The sequence below is a fragment of the Dermacentor silvarum genome, chromosome 1 (assembly GCF_013339745.2).
Source record: "Dermacentor silvarum isolate Dsil-2018 chromosome 1, BIME_Dsil_1.4, whole genome shotgun sequence".
Taxonomy (NCBI): Eukaryota; Metazoa; Arthropoda; class Arachnida; order Ixodida; family Ixodidae; genus Dermacentor; species Dermacentor silvarum.
This window is the reverse complement of record NC_051154.1, coordinates 250,018,378-250,045,178: the sequence shown is the minus strand read 5'-3', so window position 1 is coordinate 250,045,178 and position 26,801 is coordinate 250,018,378. Positions and strand designations below refer to the sequence as shown.

General features: G+C 44.5%; 1 protein-coding gene across 3 annotated transcripts in view; it reads left to right on the top strand.

Moving 5' to 3' along the window:
* Window positions 1–26,801, top strand: part of LOC119437041 (nonsense-mediated mRNA decay factor SMG7-like) — a 114,034-nt gene that overhangs the window by 32,486 nt on the left and 54,747 nt on the right. For 2 of the 3 annotated variants that reach the window (XM_049660242.1, XM_037704112.2), the window contains exons 11-16: window positions 5,339–5,495; window positions 10,779–10,852; window positions 10,940–11,006; window positions 15,077–15,187; window positions 15,948–16,084; window positions 17,982–18,121. In XM_049660242.1, the coding sequence (XP_049516199.1) occupies window positions 5,339–5,495; window positions 10,779–10,852; window positions 10,940–11,006; window positions 15,077–15,187; window positions 15,948–16,084; window positions 17,982–18,121 (686 nt within the window). The remainder of the gene's footprint in view (window positions 1–5,338; window positions 5,496–10,778; window positions 10,853–10,939; window positions 11,007–15,076; window positions 15,188–15,947; window positions 16,085–17,981; window positions 18,122–26,801) is intronic. The other variant, XM_037704113.2, reaches the window with a different exon arrangement.

Here is a 26,801-nt window from a genome sequence, read left to right as displayed (position 1 = left end):
TGAATCTGAAAGCGACGATGACGCAAACCATCCCGGAACATCGGCGGCTGCAGCCTGGCATGCCCAACTGTAGTGCTTGCAGTTAAATTTTTGTAGTGGAATACCTGTTCAATGCAAAATTTCGATTTTTTCCGAGATAGTACCTAATAGACGGCAGTACATTTTGTATATCTCATAATTTTTGTAACCTTTTTTTCTTAGTAGATACCAAGCGTGTCTTTACAAACTTTGTTCAGTTTTATCGCACAATCTTGATTTTAACAATTTAGATCTTTTTTTTATGACATACATCTCGTTAGTAAAACTTTTATGCATGAAAAGTATATTTATTTTGCTTTCTGTATATGTATTACATTAAATATTGAGTGCAGTAGTTCCTTCAGAAAAAACATCTACCGTAACATACAAAAAACATCTTTTTTCCCCTTGGTAGGGAAAGAGTTAAAGGGACACTAAAGCAAAACAATAAATCAACTTAGACTTTAAAAGTATTCTTCGAAAACTCTGCTGTCGTTAACTACACTGCTGTATGTCAATTATTAGAAGAGAAAATGAAGCTCAAAGTTCATTTTTTTTTATTTCGCGCGCAAACCCCAACGTCAGCACTTCAGTGTGACGTCACGGCTTCTGAAGAAATTTTTCGTATTTGGGCCACGTTGGTTCAGTAAAAGTTTGCGGAACTTGCCATATTCAGTCTTGGGCTCCTTTAGAACACAACGTAATCAATGTTTACTCCTAAAGAATTAACTGGGACCTAGAAGACTCTATCAAAATCCATGACATCACGGTGAGCTGCTGCGGGAACTTCAAGGTGGTGTCACCACTCGCCTCTGTGTTTTTTGTTTCTTTCTGGCTTACCAAGCGGCTTCTCGCGGTAAGAGGGGTGTTTTCGTTATTGTGGAAGCGTAATCTACTGATACAGAAGAAATAATTTTTCCATTTAGTGTCCCTTTAAGAAACATCCCGCATAAATGCAGGAGAAACATTTACTGAAAACCTTGAAAGTCTTCGTTTTCCGACGTGCTGTCAAAAAGTTCGGCAATTTCTGGCGGTAGCATCGCTGGGACATCCCCTTTGGCTTCTGAATCGATGTTGTCGCTGCTTCTGTTGTGCTCGGGCGCTGATGAATCTAGTGGCCTGCTTTGCAAAACCCTGCAGTGACTGTAGCCACCAAAACCGCACTCCACGCATCGCAGACCCACTTCGCTGAACTTCGTTCAACTCCACGTGCGCCCACCGGGCCACAAGGCTTCGGGGGAAGGGTAGGGAGGGGAGAGGCCGCGTACCACGCCGCGCACTCCCGCCCGCCCGGGACTTTACAATTGCTAGTGGGTACAGCGGGAATATATGTATATGCTCGCTAAGCAATGCAGCTATCATACTTAGCCATTTTAACCTACTGCTTGTGGCCTCCGAAAAACCCACGGCCTCCGAAACCCTCGCTGCCTCCACGATCTGAAAACTCGCAGAGCAGTGGTTTTTTTGCACTCTCCTATTTTTGTTTTGTTCTTTTTTTTTCTTTTTCGTTATGGCACTCTACTTTTGGCAGGTTGACGGTTCAGTATCACATTTAGGACACATCATTAGTAATGTACCGCTGTAAAGGTTGAAAAAACAAAAACCTAATCAACATCAATTCAGAATTTGCCAGAAAAAAAAAAAACAATATATAAGATGCACTGCCAAAAATTTTGGAAAAAAGCTGTGTTTTGGAAAAATACGGTACTCAAGGCACTTTTGCTAAGTTAAATGCCTCGTCCCCATTTTATTCCAAGTGACATACATGTGCCTCCATTTGTCACTGCTTCTAAAGACATACTGAAGAGCTTATTAGTGAGCCATCTCGGTGCACCAAAGCTGCTTTTCTAGGCAAAGCACAATTTTATGATCTGATACTATTTTAGAAAATCTGCGGCAGTTCTTTTCCCTTTTTACATTCACACCATTGACTCGCCACCAGAAGACGTAATATGAAGCTATAGTTTAAAAAATAAGGGGGAATTGTCTAAGGGAACAATTAAAAAATAAGAGTAAATATCAAGCAAGTCATCGTCATCATCACTTAGCGACTTTCACTAAAAATAAACCTTGTCAAAAAAAAAATATTTACCAACATTGATGGAAAGGATACCTTTACGAAAACTGGGTAGAGGGCAATGGTCAGCTTTGCCACTGGAAGGATATGACAGCTTATTCTAGCTTCAGTCAGTCGGAACTTTCATCATAGAAACACTGGGCTCACCCTGCAGTGTGTGTTGGTTTCACTTTCCACTGGTTCTGCTTAGTGCCAATGTCTTGTTAACCTGCCCACCACCTGATTATGCCCACTTCTAGCGTGAGATGGCAGTCGTAGAGCATGGTGCACTGATGTGTGACCACAGAGTGTGCACTTCATCATACATCATGCACAGAGCCAAACTCTTGCAGTGTGTGCGCCACAGAAGTTCATCAGCGTAAACTGATACGGTAATTTGACTGTTACTGCCTGCCACTGCTCATCAATAGAGAGGGAGTCTAAACAGAAGCAAAACTCTATAAGCAGTATGCATCAAGGAAACTTCATTTGTTTATAATTATGTGGCACTTAGGAGTCGCATTTCTGCGACTGTTGAGAATAGTCTTCAGTTACTTGTCATGACTATGGACTATAGGCTTAAATACAGGCAAGTAGATTGACTGTGGAGCACTTCTCTACTGCCAGTAAGCAAGAAGCAGTCATTGTCAATTGAGGCAGTGTCAGCAAGAGAGAATCACCTAGGGAAAGCGGACATTACATACGTAAATGCAGTGTTTCACATTGATGTGATATCGAAGTTCTTGTGAACAGGGTTTGATATAGGCACCATGAGGTGATCGATCATGCAGCTCTACAAGTGGCAGGGATTTCACTCGTAGCCTGTGAAGCAGACAACACTGCAGAGGAGAAATACAAAACACATGGAGTGAAAAACAGCCGATGCTTGTTTGCTTTGTTGGTAGCTATTGTCTCATGTTGTGTGACCAGAAAGAAGCCCAACTTGAAGGGGAAGTGCTGCTTTTGTATTCCCACCAATAATTGCTGTAGTTTGACATCTTTGCAGCATGTCACAAAATTACCTACTTTGGTAAAACAAGTACAGTGGAATCTCGATGATACGAATCACGCGGGGTCACGAGAAATATTCGTATTAGCCGAAATTCGTATCATCGAAACACAATTAAAACTAGCTAAATTAAGGGGGGACGCGGGGATCAGTTCGCGAAAATCGCGAGAAAGATCAATTTTTGAAAACCACGCGTTTGGGTATCTGCAACGCCTAATCTACGCTGCATCAAAATGGTTTGGCTGAAAACGCACTGAAAGTGCCCGAAAAAGTTTAATTCGTCAGTGCACAGAGCGAGAAAACAGCTTTAAATTGCGCAAAATCACCGCAGTTCACGGAGCCATATCTCGTATTTCCCGCCACCGAGCGCCGCCATCTTGGTATCGTTCGAAAGCTCAAAGTTTCGCCGTTCCGCTTCTCAATTCGTCCGTCGTCGCCAACTTGTAAAAAACGCACAAACACCAAAGAAGCGCGGGTCTGCGATAGGTAGTCACATGGGCCCTCTGATAAAAGCGGGCCTCCGATTGGCTGCCGTGCTGAAAGGAGTCTCTCCATTGGTTGCTGCTGTGGCAGGGGCAAGATGGCAACCGCAGTTGTCTGCTTCGTAAACCACGCCGGCGTCTTCACTTGACACACAGAATTCGGATTACTGAGAACTCCCAGGTTAGTGATGGATCGTCGCTCCTTGGCGAATAAACTTTGGACGAAGCACGCCTTCGGAATACAGAAGCGCTCCTACGGCAAGAAAAATACGGCGATTAGCGGGAGAAACGGAGGAGCACCTGACTGAACGAGCGCAACCTTGCACCATAATCGGATTACGTGCCGCGCTATCTTGCACCGTGTGACTCCAGCAGCGAAACCCACAATCGCCCTGTGCCATCGGCACCGATAACGCAGCCGACGGAAGACTCGCCAACGGAGGCTCCCGCGCCTCGGCGTACGGCCGCGCGAATCAGCTGAGTTCGTATCTCGGTAGACATAGCTCGCTGCGACTAGGCAAAATGGCGCAAAAAAGAACGCGGCCCGAAGCACGGCAGCCACTCTGCCCGATGGCACGTGGAAAAGGAGGAAAAGCACAAAAGCACCAAAAGCGCCACCGCTTCGAACTCTTCGCGCCCATTCGCGGCCTCCGCGCTGTCCGGCGTCGCGTCCGCGCCTCCGCACCAAAAGAAAAATGGAGAAAGTGCGTGACTGCGCGCTGTTCTCTTTCGCGGCCGTCGGTGGGGCGGCATTTATTCGTATCAACCGACGCGGGTCGAAAATCGATTCGTAACAACCGTTTTCTAGCACGTTGCAAAGTAATGGGGCGCGGCCGGGACCGCAGAAAAATTCGTATTAGCCGTGATTGTATCATCGAGGTTCCACTGTAAATATTCACCAATTCTTGATAAAAGCATTAAATGCTGCAAAATTAGTCATAGTTGCATCCACTTGCCTTGTAAAGAAGCAAGGGTCTTCTGCCTCAAGCTTCAACACCACCCTTTTTCTTTATAACACTGGGTGGATGGTGATATTTTAAGCTACATTATTTGCAGCGTTTTTGCCATCCCACTTTTGCACTGATGATGTTCGGTGAAATAAATATTGACCGACCGACCTGTAGGGCTGGAATGTGCAGCGACTATTTTCTCCATATTTTTCTTCTTGCCATAGAAGTAGTAGTATTGCTCATATAACCTTTTTTTTTTTCTTCGATCATCCAAGCGAGGGCACTGGTAATGAATGCAAGGTGCTTGAGGATTAAGCACAATTTTTTGTTACATCTGCCATTTCACTGTAAAAAGTCCCTCATTTCAATGATGTGATGTGTTCAAAATGTTCTTTGCTAAGGGTAGTTCCCTGGCTGCTACGCTCATAGTTTAGAAAATGCAGGCACAGAATTGACATATTTCCTCTTCAGACATTTATTTAGACTGAAACTTGGTTTTGATGGCAGTAGCTTCAGCACAGCAAGACAGCCAGGGTTTGACCAAATCTAAAAGATGTTATTGCTGTGGCATAGGGATAGAGTGTGGTGCAATGTGTGTCACTATGAATGGTTGTGGCGTTTAAAGGAAAATATTCCTTGTCTTGCAAGTTCTTTTTTTGCCTATGCTTGCAATGAACGTTACAAAAGAAAATATAGACAGTTACTGTGTTATTATAAGGTGCTTACTAGCCTATTTTTGCATCATTCTGTCCCTCTAACATTGCTTTTTTTTTTTGCACCAAGTGTCGTTCCTTACTGGAGTGTGTATTTTTATATCTTGCAGCAAGCATGTTGCACGCTTTCCTGCTGCCCATGCATGCGCTCCAGGACCCTCGAGACATGCGTGACTGCTGCAGCGTGCCTGTGGTAAAGCTGGTCCTTGACTGGCTTTTGCACAAACAGGAGCTGCTGCACAGTGAGCCTTTCGTTCGAAAGCCACAGTGAGTGCTCTCTCTCTCTCTCTCCAGCAGCTTCCCTTGTACGGACGAGATGAAGCATAAAAGTTGCACTGTGGCAGCCAAGAACAGCAATGAGGCTACACTTGTGACATTTCGTTGTAGGCTGAGGATGGGTAGTTTAGCTGCACAGTCTGAACATGTGTTAGAGCTAGCGAAGGTGGTAAGAGTAGAGGGCCTCACCAAATTTCTTGCTACCACCCCAAGAGTCCAAGCGTAGCTGTAAAATGGCAAACGCAAAGTTCTGCATCCTAAAATTTCATTGTAGCTCCTCGTTTGAGTCCCTAAATGTGTAAATGTATTGGTATTCAGCATGTGAATCTTGCAGCATTCTAGGGGTCTTTGGCCTTTGTAGCGATGCCTTTCTGATGCTAGTGCCTTTTCGCGCTATTCGCGCTTGGTCAGTGGTCAGGGCGACGGTCTGCCCACGTTATCAACGGGATCAGCCGGCCGTGAGCGGTGGTTGATAAGACTAGTATACAATAAAGCATAACGCATCGCTACAAAATACCGGCCCTTGACATGACAAGTTCAGTGTCACCTAGCTGTATCAGTCATATGAAGCCAACAGACAGTGAAGCCAAGCAAAGCATAACTAAGTTAACTGTTGTTCTTTTTTTTTCTGAATTGAAATGTGGAAATAATTAATGCAAAATAAATTTGCAATGATCTTAGTATTCTTAATAAAGGGGGAAAAAATGTGAACTTGCCATCAGTAGACGCCAAGCCTACATCCTTTGCATGACACTTGCAGTGCTCTACAGTGGTGGATGACCCCCCCCCCCCTCTTCCTTCCTTCTTTCGTCCACTTTCCTGGGCATCTGTGTGTCTAGACGTGGGAGTGCTAGCCAGTGCCACTCCCGTCAATAGTGGCTTGTGTAGAACATCCTTTCAACGACAGGCATCATATAGTGCAAGATCTTAAAAGCAGGCAACTGGCCAATGTGAACTCTCCCTCACATGCTACCTCAAGGCTGCCGTAGTCAAAACCCTCGCTGGGCAATGAGTGACAAGATTGCTTTCCTACACTTTCCATGGCTTAATTGTCCATTGGCTTCAGGTAGTTGTCTATAAATAGTCAGCCACTCAGTTCCCCTGATTCTCGTGGCTTAAACTATTGCAAGGCCTTCGTCTGTGCCATCTTTGTGTTATAAGACTTCATTTTGGTGGCAAGCAATTAATCCTTCTGTGCAATGGTGTGTGTTGTTCTACAGCAGATGGTTCAATTTCCAGCCATGCATGCCCTTGAAGGCAGTCAAGGAAACCTGGCTCTTTAGGGCAGCTAAGATTGACGTGTGATTGCTTTGGTATTGTGTAGACTTGGGTGTTTGTGGCGCCTTTGAGGCCTGTGTTCTTTGCAGAAGTCGCCTATCAGCCTGTCGCTAAGCAAGGAGGTTATGTCGTGTTACAGCTTATTGGTTGTCATTGTACCTGTGAATACCTGCTTGGCCAACTAGCTACTCTTGCTTTGAGCAGGGCACCAGTCTTTATTTTGAGCAAATATATACCTGACGTACATTTCAATACTTTCTTTGTGAATGAAGTACAATCTGCCTATAAAGTTTTGAGGACATTGTTCTTGTGATTATCATATTTACTCGTGTAAGGCCCACAACCCCCAATTGGAGCGCGAGACTTTTGAAAAAGGTGTTTCCCCACATGTGCACATCCACATGCATGATCCCCGAGATCGGGCTAGTACACACCACACGGTCTCTGTGGTCATGCTGCGTACTGGTTAATTTCTGCAGGCTACTACTAGATAGCACTAGGCTACTGTCCTGTAAACTATGGCATCATCCTCATCACCGTAGGCAAAACACAGAAAGCCCTTGCTATCACTTTGTGGTATCCCGCCGGGTCATGCGGCATAGATCATACATGCTGTTGGCTGCGCTGCAGCTCATTGTTTAGCTGCATCGTGCATTCGGGTGCATGAAGGGCACCGCTGCTAAAAGTGCGTGGATATTGAACGCATGGCGTACAGTTTTGTTCGAGGCCATTGTCGAGCTCCAACGAACGGGAATGCCCAACAGTATGGTTGGCACTGGGGCAACGAGCTTTGATAGGGGCACCGATGAGGCAAGCTCATCAAAAGACGAGGGCAGCGGAAGCCACAAGAATGATTGATTAAAAGTGGTGATAGTCAGTTGTCAGCCATAAGCCTGCCACGGGTAAGGCCTGCACCCTGTCAAAAATACAAAAGTGCAGGCCTACACAAGTAAATATGGTAATGGAGTCAGTGTGTAAAGCTGTGGCTGGCACTGTGCTTGACAGTTCTGGTCTGATCTGAGAATGTAGAAGTCACTAGGCCTCAAGAGCCTTCTATACTTTCAAGAGTTGGCAAGTATTGTCAACTATAGTGCCGCCACACAACCTTATAACCTACCCATGTCATAAATGCCATATCCAAGACTGTTCGCAAGACTGGAAGTACAGTAGAACCTCGTTCATCTGTTCTGCAAAAAAAAGAAGAAAAAAAAACATACGATCTGAAGTCACTAAAAAATTTAACTGACTCATCTGTAATTGACATATTTGTAATGCGAAGCAGTGCACAAATCATTGCAGCATGAGACGCTGACACGTGCTGAACTGGTGGGGCCTGTGAGGCCCGAGCCACACGTTGTCGTTTTCCTATTGCTTAATGTTTTTGGATGGCAACGGAAAGCTTAAACGAAATCAAACTAGTGGGCAACGCCAGAATATGATGCCGCCAGAGCAAAACATGATGCTCACTTGCTGTAGGGAATGGCGGCGCGTTTGGGTTATTGGCTACTAAATGTGTGCAGTACGCTTCCAACGGCACTATGCCCCACACACTGTAAAACAGATAGGTGAAGGTGATTATTGCAGTAGGGTTGGTGGCGATAGCTGTGAATGCGACTTGCGATGAGCCGCGACGAGATTTGCTGGTACCGGATAGAAGACTGAGCGACCGCCAGCGTTTTCATGTGAGACGGGAGGCCAAGTATTGCGGGGAAGCTGCTGCGACAGACGGCTACTGTTCTCGATCGCGCACGCCTCGCGCCTTTCCTTGTTTACCTGGTATCTAGCGGCTGGAAAACGTATCATATGATCGCAGCTTGGCGATGTACTGAACGTTGGTGCCTAAAGATTTTGCTAACTACTAAATGCAAAATAGCAAGCCGTAAAGAGGAGCAGAATGGGCGACCATTAAGGTGGTGAGATGGGAGCTTCAACACGCGGGGTGGGGTTCCCTAGGAGATAACAAAACTTGAATGGCGGCAAAGCTTGCCTTGAGGTGTGGCTTCACGGCAGTGCGCGCCGTGCTATCGCGAAGCCATTAAGGCAAAAGTCGCATATAGCCTGCACCCCAACTTTACTGGTAAATTTTTTAAACTTATGGTGTGTATTATATGCACGAAAATAACATATAGTCACACTTTAACGCAAGGCTGTGCAAAAGTACAATAACCGTTTTCTGGCTGCTGGCAGCCTAAAAGGCAATAAAATTGCCTCTTTCTTTTTTTTCTTTTTTTCTTTTTCTTTTTCTTTATTATTCTTCAAGATTTGTTGTTTCAGGCTGCCGTTTGTTTTGGACGCTCTTACTGTCCCCTTCAAATCTGAAAGATTGGTCAGCTAATGTATTGAAAGCAGCACTGTATCTTTACCTTTTTTTTCTGCATCACCTAGTAATTTGACTCTTCTGATAATTCTAAACCTGCTGCAGTGACATAGTGGCTATGGCATTGCACTGCTAAACACAAGGTCACAGGTTCGATTCCTGGTTGCCACAGCCACATTTTAATGGGGGCAAAATGCAAAAGTGCTCGTGCACCGTGCATTTGGTGCACATTTAACCCTTTGCAGTCCGAAGCTTTTACCCACTTTCCGCCTGTCCCGGTCCGAAACTATTTTGCCAGTTTATAGCGCCGCGATGAAAACCACAAACTGTGGACGAAAAACTCATAGGATATTTATTTTTTTCTTTTGCATTCTGCAGGCAACTCCTCTACCGATATTTGAGCAGCGTGTGATGCTGCTCGAAGCATTTTTCTGGGTGCAGGCCAGGGTTGTTACTGCAGGTTTTGCATAAAAACACAGTTTGCCTCCTGCCTCCGTTTGTTTTTCGATCGCTACAAACAGCAGTCTTTTTTATTTCGGCCTGGGAGCTTGTAGATAAAGTGGCTCCTCCCATCTAGCATTTCTTCGCACTTCTTCCACGCAGACGGGCCCCGATTTTTGGCTCTATAGCCCTCACGTCACCCACCAGCTGTTGGAAGAGGTTGTGGCGGTACTGCAGGTGTCGCTGCTCTTTCTCAGCATGATTCTGCAGCTGTGTGCGCCTCAAAATAAAGCTATTGACAATGGAAACATCTAGAAGCTTTCACTAAATGCGCCACCGTAAAACGCACGTTATGAAAAAGTGGTCATGCTTCTCAGCGAACCACGCGAACGTGCTGTTCCGCGCGCAAGTGAGAACGCTCTGGTATCCAGAAGTCGTGCTGAACATTGTGCTGCACCCTAGTGCAAAGAGAAGTAAACTTCAACAAACGAAGTTTGCTCATCCCTCAAGAGATGGCGAATCGTGTTTATTGCGCGCGAACGTGCTGTTCCGCGCGCAAGTGAGAACGCTCTGGTATCCAGAAGCCGTGCTGAACATTGTGCTGCACCCTAGAGCAAAGAGAAGTAAACTTCAACAAACAAAGTTTATTTATCCCTCAAGAGATGGCGCATCGTGTATACAAAGCATGCACACGAATCGCAGTGAGAAAAACCGCGAAATTTAACCCCCGAACCCCCTTGTCGGGCGGTGCCCGACAGCGGACCGCTACGGCCGTCTTGCGTTGTCTTGCCCTGCCCAACACCGTACCGCAAAGGGTTAAGAACCCCTGATGGTGAGAATTAATCACGAGTCCCCCACTGCAGTACCCTCTTAGTAGGGGACTCCGGGCACATTGTATTTTCCAAACTGCTATCTCTCAAAACCTGATAGCATTATGTAAAATTTAACACTGCATGAGTTTCTTGAAGTGGCTATTATGTTACAAGAGAGGAGGTGTTCATTCTGATTGCGACCACAGCAGCCGCATTCTGGAAATGGCGGCATGCAAAAATCCTCCTGTACTGTGCTCCGTATGCACAATAAAGAACACCAGGTGGTGAAAATTAATCTGGAGCCCTCCGCTACAGCGTCCCTCATAACCCGCTGTGCAGTTATGGAATGTTAAACCCCACAATTTAATTTTTGAGCAGTCTTGCCTTGAAAACATTGCATGCTTACTGGCTCTTTTTTGCTTGAAGGGTCTGGCATGGATTCTGCAAGCTGATCAATGCATTGCTCACTGTGCTTCCTGCTGAGTTTCCAAAAGAGAAATGTGAGTGCTGTGAATTCAGAGCATTGTTGATGCTGCTTTCAAAGGCTGTATTTTGTTTCATTAACCCTGCTTTCAATACTGTTCCAGTTATCACAATTCCTCTGCCCGAAGATTGGGATGTGCAGTGCTTCACGCCGCTACAGGAGGCTCACAGGTGTGGCTTTGAGTCTGTTTTAAGGGGAGAGTTGGGTCTTAGACCAATAACTTTTATAAGAAATCTTCATTTTTTTTACCTGTCTTTTTTTTCTGTTTTTTTTTTTTCCTTGCTGTTAAGCCATGTCGACCACATATGTATGACCCCGCTTAAATAATACCCATGGGCTTTTGAAGTGGAATGAATGGAATGAAATAAATTCTGAGTTACAATACTGATAACTTCTCATACGTACATACTTTTATATGCTTATTTCGTATGTAGTCGCTTTTTCTTTAAACCTGTTTGATTTTAACTTTATGCAGGTTTCTGTAGCCTAACTTTTCAGAAAAGTTTGCAAAAGATTAGTTCCTCAAATTTTACTAAACAGGGTATCAGTGGCTTCAGCGTGATTGTTACTCTTGTTCTAGTGCTACTCTTGTTTTAAGATAGAGCAATAAGGTTGGCTTTGTTGGACTCCTTGAATCATGTAGTAGCCATTAATACCCTGTTTAGTGAAATCTGAGGAACTGACGAACTTTTCCGGTTACCTGCCGTGTTGGCGTAGTGGCTATGGCATTGCACTACTGAGCATGTGGGCGTGTGATTGAATCTCGGCCGCGACAGCCGTGATTCCTGGTTTCATATTGTGTTTTTGTCACGTCAGACCACAGAATTAAATTTTTTCAACTTTTACAGAAAATAAGTAAAGGAAAGGCATAAAATTAGAATCAAATGAGATAAAAATGGACCTCATATTTGAAATAAGCACATACCATTACGTTACCGACAAGTTTTAAGCCCCATAACTTGAGCTCCCACCAGTAAAGCAAGCGAGTGAGCGCCTTGTGTTACCATATTATTGAAATAGCAATTATACGGACACTCTAGCTGCACTCGTTGTGTCGGCTTCATGTCCACGGCGTATGTGTGTGTGTGTGCAGTGTCTGGCCATCTTCAGGTGGTGAAAGAAAGAGAAAAACAAAAATAGCAGTCGCACCACCCGAAGCTTGTTTCAGGTTGCAGCACCCTTCAATGTTTACCCTAGTGCGGTGCCCTGGAGAGCATTTGGAGAAAATAATTAATTATGGGGTTTTATGTGCCAAAACCACGATATGATTATGAGGCACGCCGTATTGGGGGACTTCGGAAATTTGGACCACCTGGGGTTCTTTAACGCCGGTTCATTGTAGAAAGCACCTGGATGAGTGAGACTCGTCCTTAGCATGGAAAGTAAGGCAAGACAACTTGATGCGTGTGCGCAGAATGTCGGAGATCATGTGGGAGGCAAGGCACAGCGAAAGGGTAAAGGGAGCGACAGCATGGAACCTTCTCTAGCAAAGGGTGGCTGCTTGGCATCATGGTTTTTCATAGTATCTTTGATAGCACCGATGTTTAGTTATTAAGCAAATGTTTACTGCACTTTATACTGTCTATAAATCGACCAAGCTTACTTTGTGTAATGTTCTGATAACATTCTAAAGTGCTGAATACTTAGCCCTTCAGGGGAAACTGCAAACTTCTACTCAATTTTGTTAATATAATTAACAAAATTTATATACCGTAAAAACCCGCGTATAATACGGTCCGCATATAATACGAGGTGTTATTTGGGGATAGCAATAACGAAAAAAAAAGTTTTCATCCACATATAATGCGAGCGAGGAAAACCCACAGAAAGCATTTACAATCAAATCTCGTTACTTCGAACACGCTTAATTCGAACTGACGCTGTGGTCCCGTCAAAGTTATGTGTATTGCTATGGGCAAAAATGGCCGGTAATTCGAACGCGAAAGCATTTGCGACGGTTAATTCGAACGTACGGCGCACCGACAATGCCCTCAGCAGCGCTCCAAATCACGTGGCAGCGCCTCCGACTGGCATTGCTCCGACACCGCCATAGAGCAAAAGCTTAGGATAGACTCCTCAACGCCACGCGGAGAAAAAGAAAACGAAAAAAAAAAAGCGCGGCGGCAATTTCACTTTCAAATAGCAAGGTCGCCGTTTCACCGTCGCGTCGGAACACGCTTGTACGAGCCGACGTCTCGGCCAACTTCCCGACAACAGCAGAAAACAAAACTTCAGGGAAAGGCATGGGAAAGGGCTAAGTTGGCGCCGCGCCGGCGGGAGCGGCGGCGGGCATGCACGGAGCCAGTCAAAGGTGGGGGGAGCTAAGAGGGAGTTGAGAGGGATGGCGAGGGAGCCACTGCCACCGAAGCGACGGCGTTGCCAAGGCCAAATGCGCTTATCTGCCGCCGTTGCAACTTTGCAACTGGGATATCATCAGAGCCGTGAACGCTGCCCTCGGTGACGCTGAAGTGCAGCCCTGCGACGCAATTTCCGATGGCCTCGGTAGCTAAAATAACTTTCCTTTTAAAGGCAGCTGGGTACTACTTTCGTGGTCCCGATATCGTGCGAGATAGACTAGCGAACGTGCCAATTCTTAGCGTAGTCAAAATGGAGCCTGTTGAAAGCAGCAGCCTACCGACGCCACCGCAAGATGACGCATACTCCGCTACGATTCTTGATGATGATAGCAGTGAGCAAAAACGAACCCGAAACTGCAGATTTTATGCTGAAAACTTTGGGATTCGCATATAATACGAGGCAGAAATATTACATGGTAAAATTTAGAAAAAAACCTCGTATTATACGCGGGTTTTTACGGTATGTTGGAAGGATCTATTGCAACACTAAGGCTTGATTAGTTGCACTCCATCATTTGGGGCATCAAGCCTGTTCACCATGCGGTGTTTCCGGCACTCCAGCATGTTAATGGTCATGTACTATCTGTGTCCTTTAGTCAATGCACGATTCACAGCACGTTTGAAGATTAGATACACAGTAATGAAGAAAGTGCCTATGAATAGATAAAGGCAGGGGGCTTGCCCATGTTAACTGTCAGTAGCACAGCACACATTGTGACATGCCTAGAAAAGCAGTGAGTTGGCAAATTTCAGATGCAGTGCAGTCTTAAGGGTGGGAGCAGGCGGATGCCAGAATAGCACATTTTGTCACATAGATATCTTAGGGGTCATGTACCGTGCATTGGGTACACTTTAAAGAACCCCAGGTGGTCAAAATTAATCCGGCACCCTCTACTGCGATGTCCCTCCTAACCCACTGTGTGTTTTTGGGATGTTAAACCTCACAATTTTTAAAAATAATTTTAACCAAAGAAGTGCTCATATACTTAAAATCTGAGAGGAAGAGGACAATGGGATACTGCTGAGGCACAAATTGAAACCAAAGTAAAGAAAGGGGAAGATTCACAAGCAACAGGATTCTAGAGTTGAGCTAGTTGTGGCTGTTAATTTTCAAACTTTGGGCATAATTGCCCATCCCCCCCCCCCCTTTTTTTTCCACCTAGACACCCGCTTTGCTGTGCGGTGACTAGCAGTAATGAAAGTGATACTGAAAATTAAGGGCGCTCAGCCGCCAAAGGAAGGCCTCAGTGGCGTGCTTCAAACCACTGCATGCATACTTGAAGTGCATCTCCTGTGGATAAGATGGTCCTTCTGATGCCGGTGTTTATGCACACCTGTGAGTGGCCCTCAGTGTACTAGACACTGCCACTGCACATTGTTCTGCAACATTATTTGCGTTCAGAATACCAACATGCAGTTTAGACGGCAACATGATTGAACTTGCCCTGCACGCTATTCCAACCACTCAAAGCTTCACTGCTTGCAGGTCCTGGATGTGGTGATTTTGACACTGTGGTCCATCACAGTTGCGGAGAATGAGATTAACAGGGTGTTATTACATGTTTTGTGTATCGAATTCTTTATGTACAGAGCTATTTTGGGGTCCCTTTGAGTTCATTATGTCCGAGCAGTGCAAGTTGGCCAGATTTATTTGCAGTGGCATGAATCTCAGAAAAAAAAAGAAAAAAAAAAGAAACTGCATCAGAGTGTGAAGAACTAGGAGGTGTATGTATGTCGTTAATTAGTTGTGCGACGTTCATCTTTACTACTTTACTTTAGAGCCACCTGTTAAAAGAGGATCATATTTGTAGAAAATGAGCTAGGTTGTGCTTAACTGGTGGTTCTGTTTACATAGTAACCAAAGTCATTGTATTTATTTTCAGCAACCTCTGCTTTGAAAAGCCCCCAAAGCTGATTAAAGGTGAAATTGGTGACTTGAGGGCAAGCAGGCTTCTTGATCTTGCAGAGATGCTGAGCCAAGTGGTCATGAATGGGTGAGCTTTAGCACCTGTGCTAGGATGTCAGAAAAACTGGCATGCATAGTGCCACTACTTCTCAAGGCAATCTGGTAGATTTTGTTTGCAGTAAATTCTCAGTGATGCCACTCTTGTGGCGATATTTCTTTTAATCGTTAATCTAAAGGGTCCCTGCCATGCTTTTTGAATGTGGTAAACAAACCTTCCCAGTCAGTGAACAATGCTGATTCCTCAGTTTGCAGCAGCAGCTATTAGGCTGACGCAAGGTTATGAAAAGTGTTGTCATTGGCACTTTTATATATATATATATGTGTGTGTGTGTGTGTGTGTGTGTGTGTGTGTGTGTGTGTGTGTGTGTGTGTGTGTGTGTGTGTGTGTGTGTGTGTGTGTGTGTGTGTGTGTGTGTGTGTGTGTGTGTGTGTGTGTAAATGATATACAGTTGAACCTCAATATAACGAAGTTGTACTTGCAGCGAAAAACTTTATACCGCAAATTTTGTTAATTTGAGGTTTTGTTAATTCAATGAAACTAAGATCAGGTAATAAAAGTAATTTGTTACATTGCTAATTTCATTAAATCGAGGTGTGACTGTATATGTAAATGTATATGTATATATGTAAATGTGTAAATGGTATTTATGTGACCTGTTGTGGGTATGCACTTTCCCATTGTTTATAAATTTTGAAAGTCTACTGTGGATAATGCTATTGCATGTTGTACAATCGAAAATACTGTCCTAAATATGAGCAGCTATTCAACATCAGTCTACGCACTGCAGCAAAAACGTGATTGCACTGACAAAGGAGACACCAGCACGGTACATCGCAAACCACTACACAGAAGCCATGCGCAACCAGGTGCTGCAACAGATACAGCAGCTGTCCATTGAACCTGAGGGGGACTCCAGAAGGCCTGGTAAGTCTACAAAAAAGTGCTCAGATGACTATTCAATGCATTATAAAGCTGTTGACCAAAAATCCAAGACCATTCTTAATGCAACTGCGTGGATTGCATCCTTGCTGCGATTACAGCACAGGTGTATTTATTACGCACTGTGGAATAGATGCTCTGAAGTAGGGCAACACCTTCACCAAGGATTATGATACTCCCTAATGCGAAATTTTGAGCGTAGCTCTATACAACTGCCTCGCTAATCAGGAGATTGCGAGAGGCAGCTAGCTGTGGTCACATGGGTGCGATCCACAGCAGCAGCTGCTGACAGACCTCTGCTCATGCATCGCTTTGTTTTGATGCGCTCGCCACATGCCTTATCGATAGTGTCATTGGAACAGACGATGCGCGCTACTTTGGCAGTATCTCTGAGTAATCGTCGCCACAGAAAGCCCCATACACAGTAGCAGTAAAACGCGCATGGCACGCCGCTAGCGTTAATACGAAGCTGCAGCAGAGTGGTCACACCAACTGGTGGCAAGCCGCTGCTTCAATCAAGTGACAGCATGAAAATCTCACCTCCGCTCTGTAGGTGCGAGATGTCGCATGCTTTTTCCTTCATCGGCTGACAGGTCGGTGTGCTGTGTTTACACTCTTCGTCCTTAGTTCTTAACGCAAGTCATGTCTTATGAAGGTGACAATGCTGTTGCCACTGATCATAATCATGTTGGTGTGCTCTCTTCTGTTGTGGCGTCGCCGCATTCCAAAGTCAAGGAGAATGAGGTACTGGGTGTCGCCTTGTCTTGTCGTACAGAATCTGATATGGTGCACTGTTTCCAAGAGCCTTTCCATCAGGACGTCTCGGTTTAGACTCATCATTGTAAATAACAATTGCAAGCCGTGACATTTCAAACAAGCGCAAACAAGACCAAACCAAACAAGCGCAAGTGAGAGCTGACGCGAGCAGACGATAGTACGAAACGAGTGGTGCAGCTGAGATCAGATTACGAGTAGGTATCGAGCGTTTGGGGTGGGTCCGCATATCACCAGTTTCCCGAGCGCAGGTCACTGAAGGGGCCACTTTCATTGGTCTCCACCATTCGCGGCTCGCATCTTTCATCTCCCACTTTGCGTTTGCTCGTTCATCTTTTGCGCGGTTACGCCGCCGCCGCTCGCTGCAGGAACGGGCCATTGAGAGCTGTGCTCTAATATGGAGCATTGGGTTTCACATGTCTCTCACTATCCTGTGCTTTCTTTTTTCTGCTTGACTCCTTATGCTTGTCAGATTCAGTCTTTATAATATGTATCATATTATAATAATTACAATGTAATAATTATAATACATTATTATTATTATTATTATTATTATTATTATTATTATTATTATTATTATTACTTTATTATCTTCAGTCTACAACGTGGTGCAGTCTTAGTTTAGAACACATGATGAAGTTTGAAGTTGTTTATATGACTGTCTACTGTTTCTTTTGATATGTCATTCTGACTGACATGATTATGGGCGCCTTCTAGTTTAGCAGAAAAGAGGCGTCTGTGCATTCATTGCAGGTTCAGCTAAGCATTAACTGGCAGTTAGCTTGCATCGCTTTAGTCTTGGTGTAAGAGCTTGTGAACGCAACCATGCCGTGTCCCATTTCTTAAAAGGCTCTCTATAGCCTGCATTCTCCATTTGTACAGTACAGCCTTGTCTTAACGAATTCATATCCGACACTAAATACCTTCGTTATATCCGATATTTGTTGTAAGCATACATTACACTGATATCAGTGATAAAAAGTTACTTTGCTATATCCCATAATTCATTAGATCCTATACCAAGATACGACTGTATGAACAAAAGAAAAAATGTTGGAGGGATTGTTTTTCATACCTTGCTTACCACTGTCGTCATTTTCCTCGGCAGCAGAGAAGAGTGTCTCAGAGGTGCGCTTCAAGCTGGAGAATGACAGCCACTCGATCAAGGCAGGAGAGCCAGAGAAGAGGGGCATCAAAGGGATGACTTCGCTCAAGGACCGGAGACCAACCCGTAACGTGGCTATGCAGGTGCCCCACAAAAACTCCTTCTCACGCTCGACAAGACGTAGTAGACATAACAAGCACAGCAGGACGCTACTCATTTCTTTCTGGCAGAAAAACAACAGGCAGTGGAAAGGATCGATTTAGTATGCAGTGCAAACTGGACAGGCACATGCTAGCCCTTGTCCCATCTGGGTTTCATTTGTTTTGTCTTTTATTTTTGTCATGTTTGCACTGCATATTGCATATCGTCGAGAACCAGCTTGCCCGAAGAAAAAAAAAGTTTAATGACAGGAAGGAGTTGCAAAGAAATGACATGTGTAGCTTGACTGTATCAATCTTGTGAGAAGTTGTAATTGGTACTTTAACTGATGCTTCACAAATTAAACTCATGTCATATAGCGGGTGCAGGAGAATGTATTTATTTGACCTGTATATTGGAGTCATGTGAGTGTAAGCTATTTGTTAGTACTAGTGGTTATAAAACTCTGTTATAACGCAGCCGATGTGTTGCTTTGGGATATTAAACGCCATCAGTTTTCTTGTGGAATAGTGCCATCGCGCGTTGAAGCCTAGTTGCCTACCAGAGCAAATACAGCATCCTCAAAAGTAGAATGTGCATCGCCTTAATTGCGATATGTAGTCTGTTTATCCTCAGTAGACTTAATTATCCTCTATGATTACATGTTATGCTTCTTGGTACAGTGGAACCTCATTAATTCAAACACCACAGAGACTTATAATTCGTTTTGAGTAATGCGGGGCTTTACATAAATGGAGTTCATGAGGATCCAGAGCCACGACACACTATGCGCATTAGTGACAGTTGCCCAGCTGTACATGGAATGTACAGTGTGATGGAATGTACTGTCAGCAGCACATTATCTTTCAACTCTCTTCCCTTCTTTTCATGTTCCTGGCAGACCGGACCGCATTCTTTTCCCCCACGCATCTTTCCCTTCCTCCATATCATCTTGTATTCGCGTTATTTCCACACTTCCCCTACTTTTGTCTGTGCATTATACAGTAGAACCCCACTGATACGTTTTCACAGAACCGTAAAAAAAAAAAAAAAAGCTTGAGCGCCGGGAAACAGGAAAAATTGTGAAATGGAAGTAGTGTTGAACTGCACACAATATTATTTGAATTCTTACGTGTGAAAAAAAGTCGTAGTTTTGCCCGATAGCCGAAGTATCGATTGCGATAGCAAATTAGTAGACAGCTATACAAAGTAAGAATAATAGTTTTATCATCCGTATAAACTTGTTAACATTTGCTTATTAACTATATTAACAAGCATGGTGTCAGCGCCCACAGGCAAACATGAACGCATCACACTCGATGAGCGCAGACACGCGCTGTCAAACGTTGGCGTGAGGAATTTAAGCGCTGCTGCAGCAGCGAGCGAAGTGACCTTCATGCTGTTGTCTATCGCTTCAACGCAAACTGAGCGCCGCGAACACACAGCACGCACAAAGCTACGAGCCGCCGACGCACCTACACTGCGTAGACTCTGCCCCCAACGTAGATCGCTTTCAAGATACGGCCCGCGCAGTACGCACTTAATGCCAGAGCACAACGCTGCCCTCCCCCCTTCCCTCGCCGGTTCCTCGAGCGCAATGAAAGAAGGCGCGCTTCCTCCCTGCTTTTCTTTCTTTCGCGCGCGAGGTTTGGACGCGGTCGTCGGCTCCCCTCGCACGCTTTCACTCGCACATACGGCGCACGGCGACGGCGTTATCGCCCTAGGACTTTATACGGAACATCTATGAGCCAAAACCAATTTTAGGGCCGCAACACGTCATAGACACCATCTTTAGATAGCAAATATGGATCTCAAGGGCCGTAATTTTGCTGGCGGAAACCGAAAATACCTCTTAAGTGTCGCCCCCAGCACTTTGGGCGGCCAATGCCATCGTCAAGCAACCATGCCAAGCGACATGAAAAGTCAAAATGGCCGCTGGGGCCGGCGCGGGGTGGCAGTTAACAACGTATGATGCGGGAACGGTCCCTCAGTTGCGACGTAACAGCGGGGTTACCAATGCATTGGGTTCTATGGGAGCTGTGTCGGGACCGGCTGAAAACGACGTAACAGCCGGGAAAATGCAGCACCCGGGAACGTAACAGCGGGGTTCTACTGTACAATTATGGCATAAGCTTGGGGGAATCTTTTTCCAACCCTGCAAAACTCTTTCTACATGCCAGGTTTTTGTAAAAATCTGTATGACACGTGGGGTAGCTTCGTTCAACTTCACCATTGTGCATCTTGAGCAATTTAACACTTTCACTGTGGCAGCACTTTTTGAAATCTAAATTTTTGTGCATTATGACCCACTGATGATTCACCAGACAGTTGGGCTCCTCTGAAACTTTTTCAAGAGGGAGAAAGATGGCGCCAGAATGCGTCAGACCAGAAGCAACCAGAATTTTTCCTCTCCGTTGATTTCTAGCAAAGATGTCGCATTTGCACTGCAGGAAAGCCCTTCGCAGCCACACAGTGGGAATAATTGCCGTGACCCAGTGGTGACCCACGCTGCAGGGAATTTGTAAAATTTTTTAGGTTTTTCTTCCATTCAAATGAATGCAACTTATCAAATGCAATACAGTTAAACCTGGATATAACGAAATTGACAAATTCCCGAAAAACTTAGCTATAAAGAGGATTTCGGTATATGCAGGTTCGGAATGAAAATGCGAAAAAGAAACGCTTACAGTATTTACTCAATTGTAACGCGCACCCGTTTTCCGTTTTTGTCGAAGCACTCATCCTTGGAATGTCACACCAGGTACTGGATGCGTGGACGCGTGTCGTTTCGCACAAGCGCGAGGCGTCAGAAACGAAGAGCGAGCGACACGATGTCGTCGTAGCGTCGTATAGCGTCACCTAGTGTCAGGTTAGTGAAGTGAAGCGCAGAGATTTGCGCAGTAACCAAAGAGTGGCGTTGCCAGTGCGCTGAAGAAAAAAGTTTTTTTTTTCCCCTTCGGCCACATCAACTGGAAAAGGAGAGTGCCAGCTTGGTGGGCTAGGCCAGCTGCAGCAAGCAGCGGGATCAGGTTTGAATGGAGGGGGAAAGGTTACGCCCGCGGCGGCAAGATCGCTGCGTCGAGGGATGCAGGCCCGCCTCGCACTCGCCGTGAATTCGAGCGCGCCAAGCGTGACGCCGCCGCTTCACATTCCATCGCAGCGGAGAAGGTGCTTCTGGTTGCTGCTCATGCAAAAATGACAAAATTTGGGGCGAAATCTCTACGTTGTCGGCGGGGAGAATTCGCTATTTCGAGGGGGTCTCCCGCTGCCACTTCGTTACATAGAGGTCTCAAATACGTGTGCTTCTATGGAGTAACGGCGGGGAATAGAAAAACTTTGTTATATCTAGGAATTCATTATATGGAGGTTTGTTATAAGCAGGTTTAACTGTAATTCATTTGAATAACCCATGAATTAGAATTCAGTGAGTTTGAATTATCCAGGTTCCACTGTATGAGTCGTAAACACTGAACGGAATGCAAAGTTTTATTTGCAGTGATGGTGCCTGTTGGAGATATTTAAAGGGCCCCTCACCAGGTCTGGCCATTTTAAACTGACAAGTGCAGTGCATACAATGTGCGCTGACGATCGTGTCTGCTAAGTATTACATCACTACGCACCTTGGAAAGAGCTTAAATTTCAAAACAAACGCTGATTGCCCTTCTCCTCACAAGCGCCGCGCTCCCAGCCAGTGTCGACGTCAATTGCACCAGTGCACCTACCTACATGGCAGTGCTATCACGTCGCTCACAGTGACATGCGACTTCTAGAATTATTCATGGCAACATCAGTTATTTGTTTAATCTGTCGCTTCAATAGATGAAATGAAGTTTTGAGAAATAATAAAACATACAAACCGAATGGCTGAGTGTTTTTGTTCTACTTCGTGCCGTAGCAAGAGAAATGTACTTCCATTCTGTCTGCTTGTTTCCACGTCATGCAGTCGCACGCACCGAGAACGAAACTGTCATTTTCTACCGTGTTCCAGCGCCACAATCACGCTCTTTCATGCTCTCGCGTCTGCCTCAGTGCTCGTGATTGTGGCACTGACTTATACCGCTAATCAGATGTTTTCATGCATTGCGTGCAAAATTGTCCGCTGCGGGAAATTGTCCGCTGCGGGAAATTGTCCGCTGCGGGAAATCGTCTGCTGCGGGAAATCGTCCGCTGCGCGAAATCGTCCGCTGCTGCGAAATCGTCCGCTGCGCGAAATCGTCCGCTGCGCGAAATCGTCCGCTGCGCGAAATCGTCCGCTGCGCGAAATCGTCTGCTGCGCGAAATCGTCCGCTGCGCTCAGGTGCAAGACCGTCACTGGAAGGGGGTTTGCAGCACTTCAAGTATTTCAATCTCTGCTGTAATTGAACTGATTTGAAAAATTCTTGCGGTAGAACACTTCTTCGAGGGCACGTAACAATTTCCAGCATATAAACAAAATTCGCTATGTGACCTGGTGAGGGGCCTTTAAAAGGGAGAAGCACTAAATCTGTTTAGACTGGTAAAGCATTCCTTTAAAACTATATATTTGTACTCATTTGATGGAAAGGCAATTACTAATGGAGAAAATGAGGGCCAAACTTCCCTTTCTTAATTTCATGAAGCTGCAGTCCCAGTACGCCAGTGTGACATTGCAAACTTCAATGTGTTCTCCAATCTTCCGAGGCTGAGTCTTTGGTACATTTAGAATGCAATATAGTAGTTAACAGTAGGAACTGCTGTCAAAATTAATGACATTATGCTAGTCTGATGTCGGAACTCTGATGTTTGACATGCATTTCGAGCTTTCTGGATTATCAAGCTTCTTTTGATGGTAAGAGTGAGCGTTCTGTCATTCTTGAAACATGGTTTACCAATTCTGCTTAATTAATATTTGTCTTTAGCATCTCTTTTAAGAACTTTCTCTGCAGAAATATGCTTAGCTTGGTTAGTTCCATCGCTGGGATTGGTCACTTCAAGTTCCTCTGTTTCTTTCTTTGCCCTCTCACTTTGCTGTTGTTACTACATACTTCACATTTTAGTTGCAGATAATTTCATATGCTTGTTCTGTGCTTGTTCTGTCTACAGCTTAGTTGTGATAAGTTCATCCAGTGCTTCTAGCATTTGTTTTCTTAGTGATTTACTAATATATTTGTAGGATTAGTAATGTCAAGTATGTGTACTTTGATGGAGCTACATGTACTGCAGAACATATGATCTGATGCACTGCATTGGCCAATGTTGTAGTTCATGTTGAAGTTAAGCCGCTGCTGTGGACAGGATTGCTAACAATATGGCTAACCATATAACATGAGCATGTATTTAGGTATGTCCAGTGAACCACGAAAACTACGTATAGCAACACCAGTGACCAGGGAAAGTTGTTAGTTTTATTGCCCTTCTAGATTTTCCCCAGGCATTCTTGGCTTTTGTCACGTTGCATCTTGTCACCTAAATGGCGTACAAAACGACTTCGAAATTTCGTGGAATAACTAGAGCTGCATTAAAAAGATGGGTACTGGTTAATTCTTGCAAACTAACCAAAGCCTACTTACCGCATGGTAAATATATAAGGCCACTGATGCTCCTTGTGGGAGCTTGGTCATTAGTACTTAAGATTAATTAACAGAAAATTCAGAAAAATAAAAAGCCTGCAATTTGTGCTTGTGGCATATTGATAAATGAATTTAGGTTCTTAATCATTGGTATGGTGTTGAATTGAATCTTGCACATATGTTCCCTAACATTTTTATGTGCAGCATGAAATGATAAAAGGCAAACATATCACAGTGTATTTGTATCTTAGTCAAACACAAGGTTGACTAAGCGCAGGGTTGCATGTTGGCCACATCGTTGTGCTTGTCTTTTAAACGTGCATATTTGTAAAAAGAGCACTCATATGTGCATATTGTTTTGCATGCACGTGTACAGTCGAGAGCAGAAGTTTAAGGACCAGAGGTGCCGCTAAAAATCTTTTTTTCCTTCACAGCCTAGGCATAAAGGCTGAAATCAAGTGGTACTGCCTAGGTGCGCTTGTTTGACTAGCGTCATGCATTAAGACAATTTCACGTTGCACGGCTGTGCTAGAAGAAATTAAATTTTTTTTTCTGATGGCGTGGTCTCTTCTTTTGCTCTCGACTGTACGTTGTTGTTTACACTCTTCTTATGTTTCCATCAGACCTTGCCAGCCAGCATTGAGAGCAAGGTCTTTCCAGGCTCCTCTGATAACCTTGTAGATAAATAGCTGCTTGCCCTATTTTTGTTATTTGTCTCTGTGGCTGGACACTTGTAGCAGTAAACTGGTAACCGCAGTGTTCGTGACAGTTGCAATTCTGGTGACTCATAGATCTCGTTTGTGCCCCTAAGAACAAGTTAACCTGCTGGGGGATTACCAGCAGCACAGTACAGTTGCCAACAGGTTTTCTGCTATGTACACCATTTCCTGCTCAAGGGCACGTTCAGCACCAACACTTTTGTACCTTTTTGGCAGCAGATGTGTTGCTTAGGCTTGACTGCGTGGTTTCGTCAATAGCAGACTTCACAGAAAGAAAACTCATTATTTCATTCTATCTGCCATTTTCCCTCTGCCAGCTTTATGGCCAAGCTGTACATCACATTAATGGTGCCAAGCAGCTCACGAGTGGTTAAAGTCAAACACTTAAATCATGGGATAAAAGTAGTGAGCGGATAATGAGTAGGGAAGTTGTTGGTGCGTGTCTTTTACACATGGTGGAACCAACGGGACTGGACCTCTGAAGCATTCACAGTTTGTCAGCAACAGTTCCTCATAACGTGTACCTGTAGCTGATGCAGTACAGTGATTCATTCAAGCACAAGTTGAGAGCATTTTAGCTGTTAAGTAGGTGTATGCAGTATACAGTCTGTCATAATGGTGAATCCAGCGCAAGCATCAAGTATGATCTAGTGCACACAATCACCACTACTCAGCCCCACCGTAAGTGTATCCCTAGGTACCTGATTGGTTTGAGCTAAGAGTATCCAGCACTGGTTAAAAACATTGTGTGGGTTTGGCACAGGCTCCGGCAGTTAGTAAGTATGTTGTCAGGTTCGGTGGTATTTTTACTATTAAAATCGAGTTGGTATTGTCAAAAGTTGGCATCGAGTTGGTAAAAGTGGCTGTTGCCACTAAGCCATTCAGTAAGCATCACTTATAGAGCCTGTAAACAAAAGGGAGGGGTGCATATGGAGGCAGGACAGGGAGAACGAGTGAGTGGGAGAATGGAATGCTCAGCAGAAGGCAGTAGGTGGCGCATGGTATGTGATGTAGATACTATGTGTAGTTAGGTAGGCAGGGGAAGGGGGCATTGTTGAACACTTAGCAAGTGCGCAGTAGCAGAGGTACTAGTTTGCCACCACCGTGCATCATGGCATGAGTTACGGTTGCACTGAAAGAAGCGTGCGTCTTCAGTTTTGAAGAGCGCAAAGAAAATTTCCTGCACTGCTTTTGTGTGCTTGAAAACGAAGTGGCTTCAATTGCTTGCACTCTGAGTGGAGGTGACGATGGCTGCCAGTTTTCTTTGTAAACACTGAGTGAGTTTTGTCAAGTGCTTCCAATTATATACCACTACTAAATTTGCCACTTTGCTTTTCAATTTGTTAATCCTGTGAATTTAATATATTGCATACTTCAACATTCCTTGAAATTTGAATTAACGAGCTTTTACTGTAGTGACTCCCTCCTGAAGATGACGTAATTATTGCTATGCATGCGCATGTATCGGAGCAGTGACTGCTAGCAGCGATACATCAAATGCCCCCCCTTCCCCCCCTCCCCCCTTTTTTTAAGGTCTGTTGTAAAGTAAAATGGGATGGCATTCTGGGGTCACTCATCAATCACTTAATGTTGTATGTATGCATAACACAATATTATCAGCAATCAATGGCTGCATGGACCTAGATGTACACAACTTGGCACATTGATGCTAAAGGTCATATGTTTGTCTACGAGTGTGTTTTAATGAACATCAAAGTGTACATGCGCAAGCAAAAATATATCCTGGCTGTTTTTGAGTACCTTCTCGTATCTTACAACAGTGGATGTTGTATATATTACTTTGCAGTCGAGTCATTTTCAGTTGTTCTGAAGCATGTAGAATTATAAATTGTTTAAATTGCTGCACTAAATAGCAACAGCCTTGCAGACAAGTTTGACAAGTTGGATGTTGGTGGGTCACAGCTTAATATTATATGTCAGTCACTACTTGTCTGCCAATTTTGTGTTTGTTTTGCCTTGCAACTTCCTCGCAGCTGGTGTGGAATGTGGTGGTCGCTTTCTCTCTCTTTTTCTCTCTTTCTCTCTCTCTCTTTTTCTGGCGTAAGCAACAAATGTGTGGTAGGGAGTCTTGCTGTTTGCGTTCTAGTTTTGCACCATTTTTAATTTTCCTTCCGGCAGCAGTGTCTGGTGCTAGCAAGCCTATTATTCAACAGTAGAAAGGCCATTGGCTTCCAAGTTTCCCAGTGCATTCTAGATTGTAGTAACTGGATAGCTTGAGCAAGTTGATGGACATTTTTACTTTACCTAAACAGGAGAAACCACACACACACACACACGCACACACACACACACAGGGGTCATGTGCATGCGTTACTTAGCCCTCGTCTGTTTTAGCACTGTTTTTTTAAATACAAACTAGATTGCAGGTTCAATGAATGTCATGGAGTATGTGCCACTTCAAATCAAATTTTTTAACT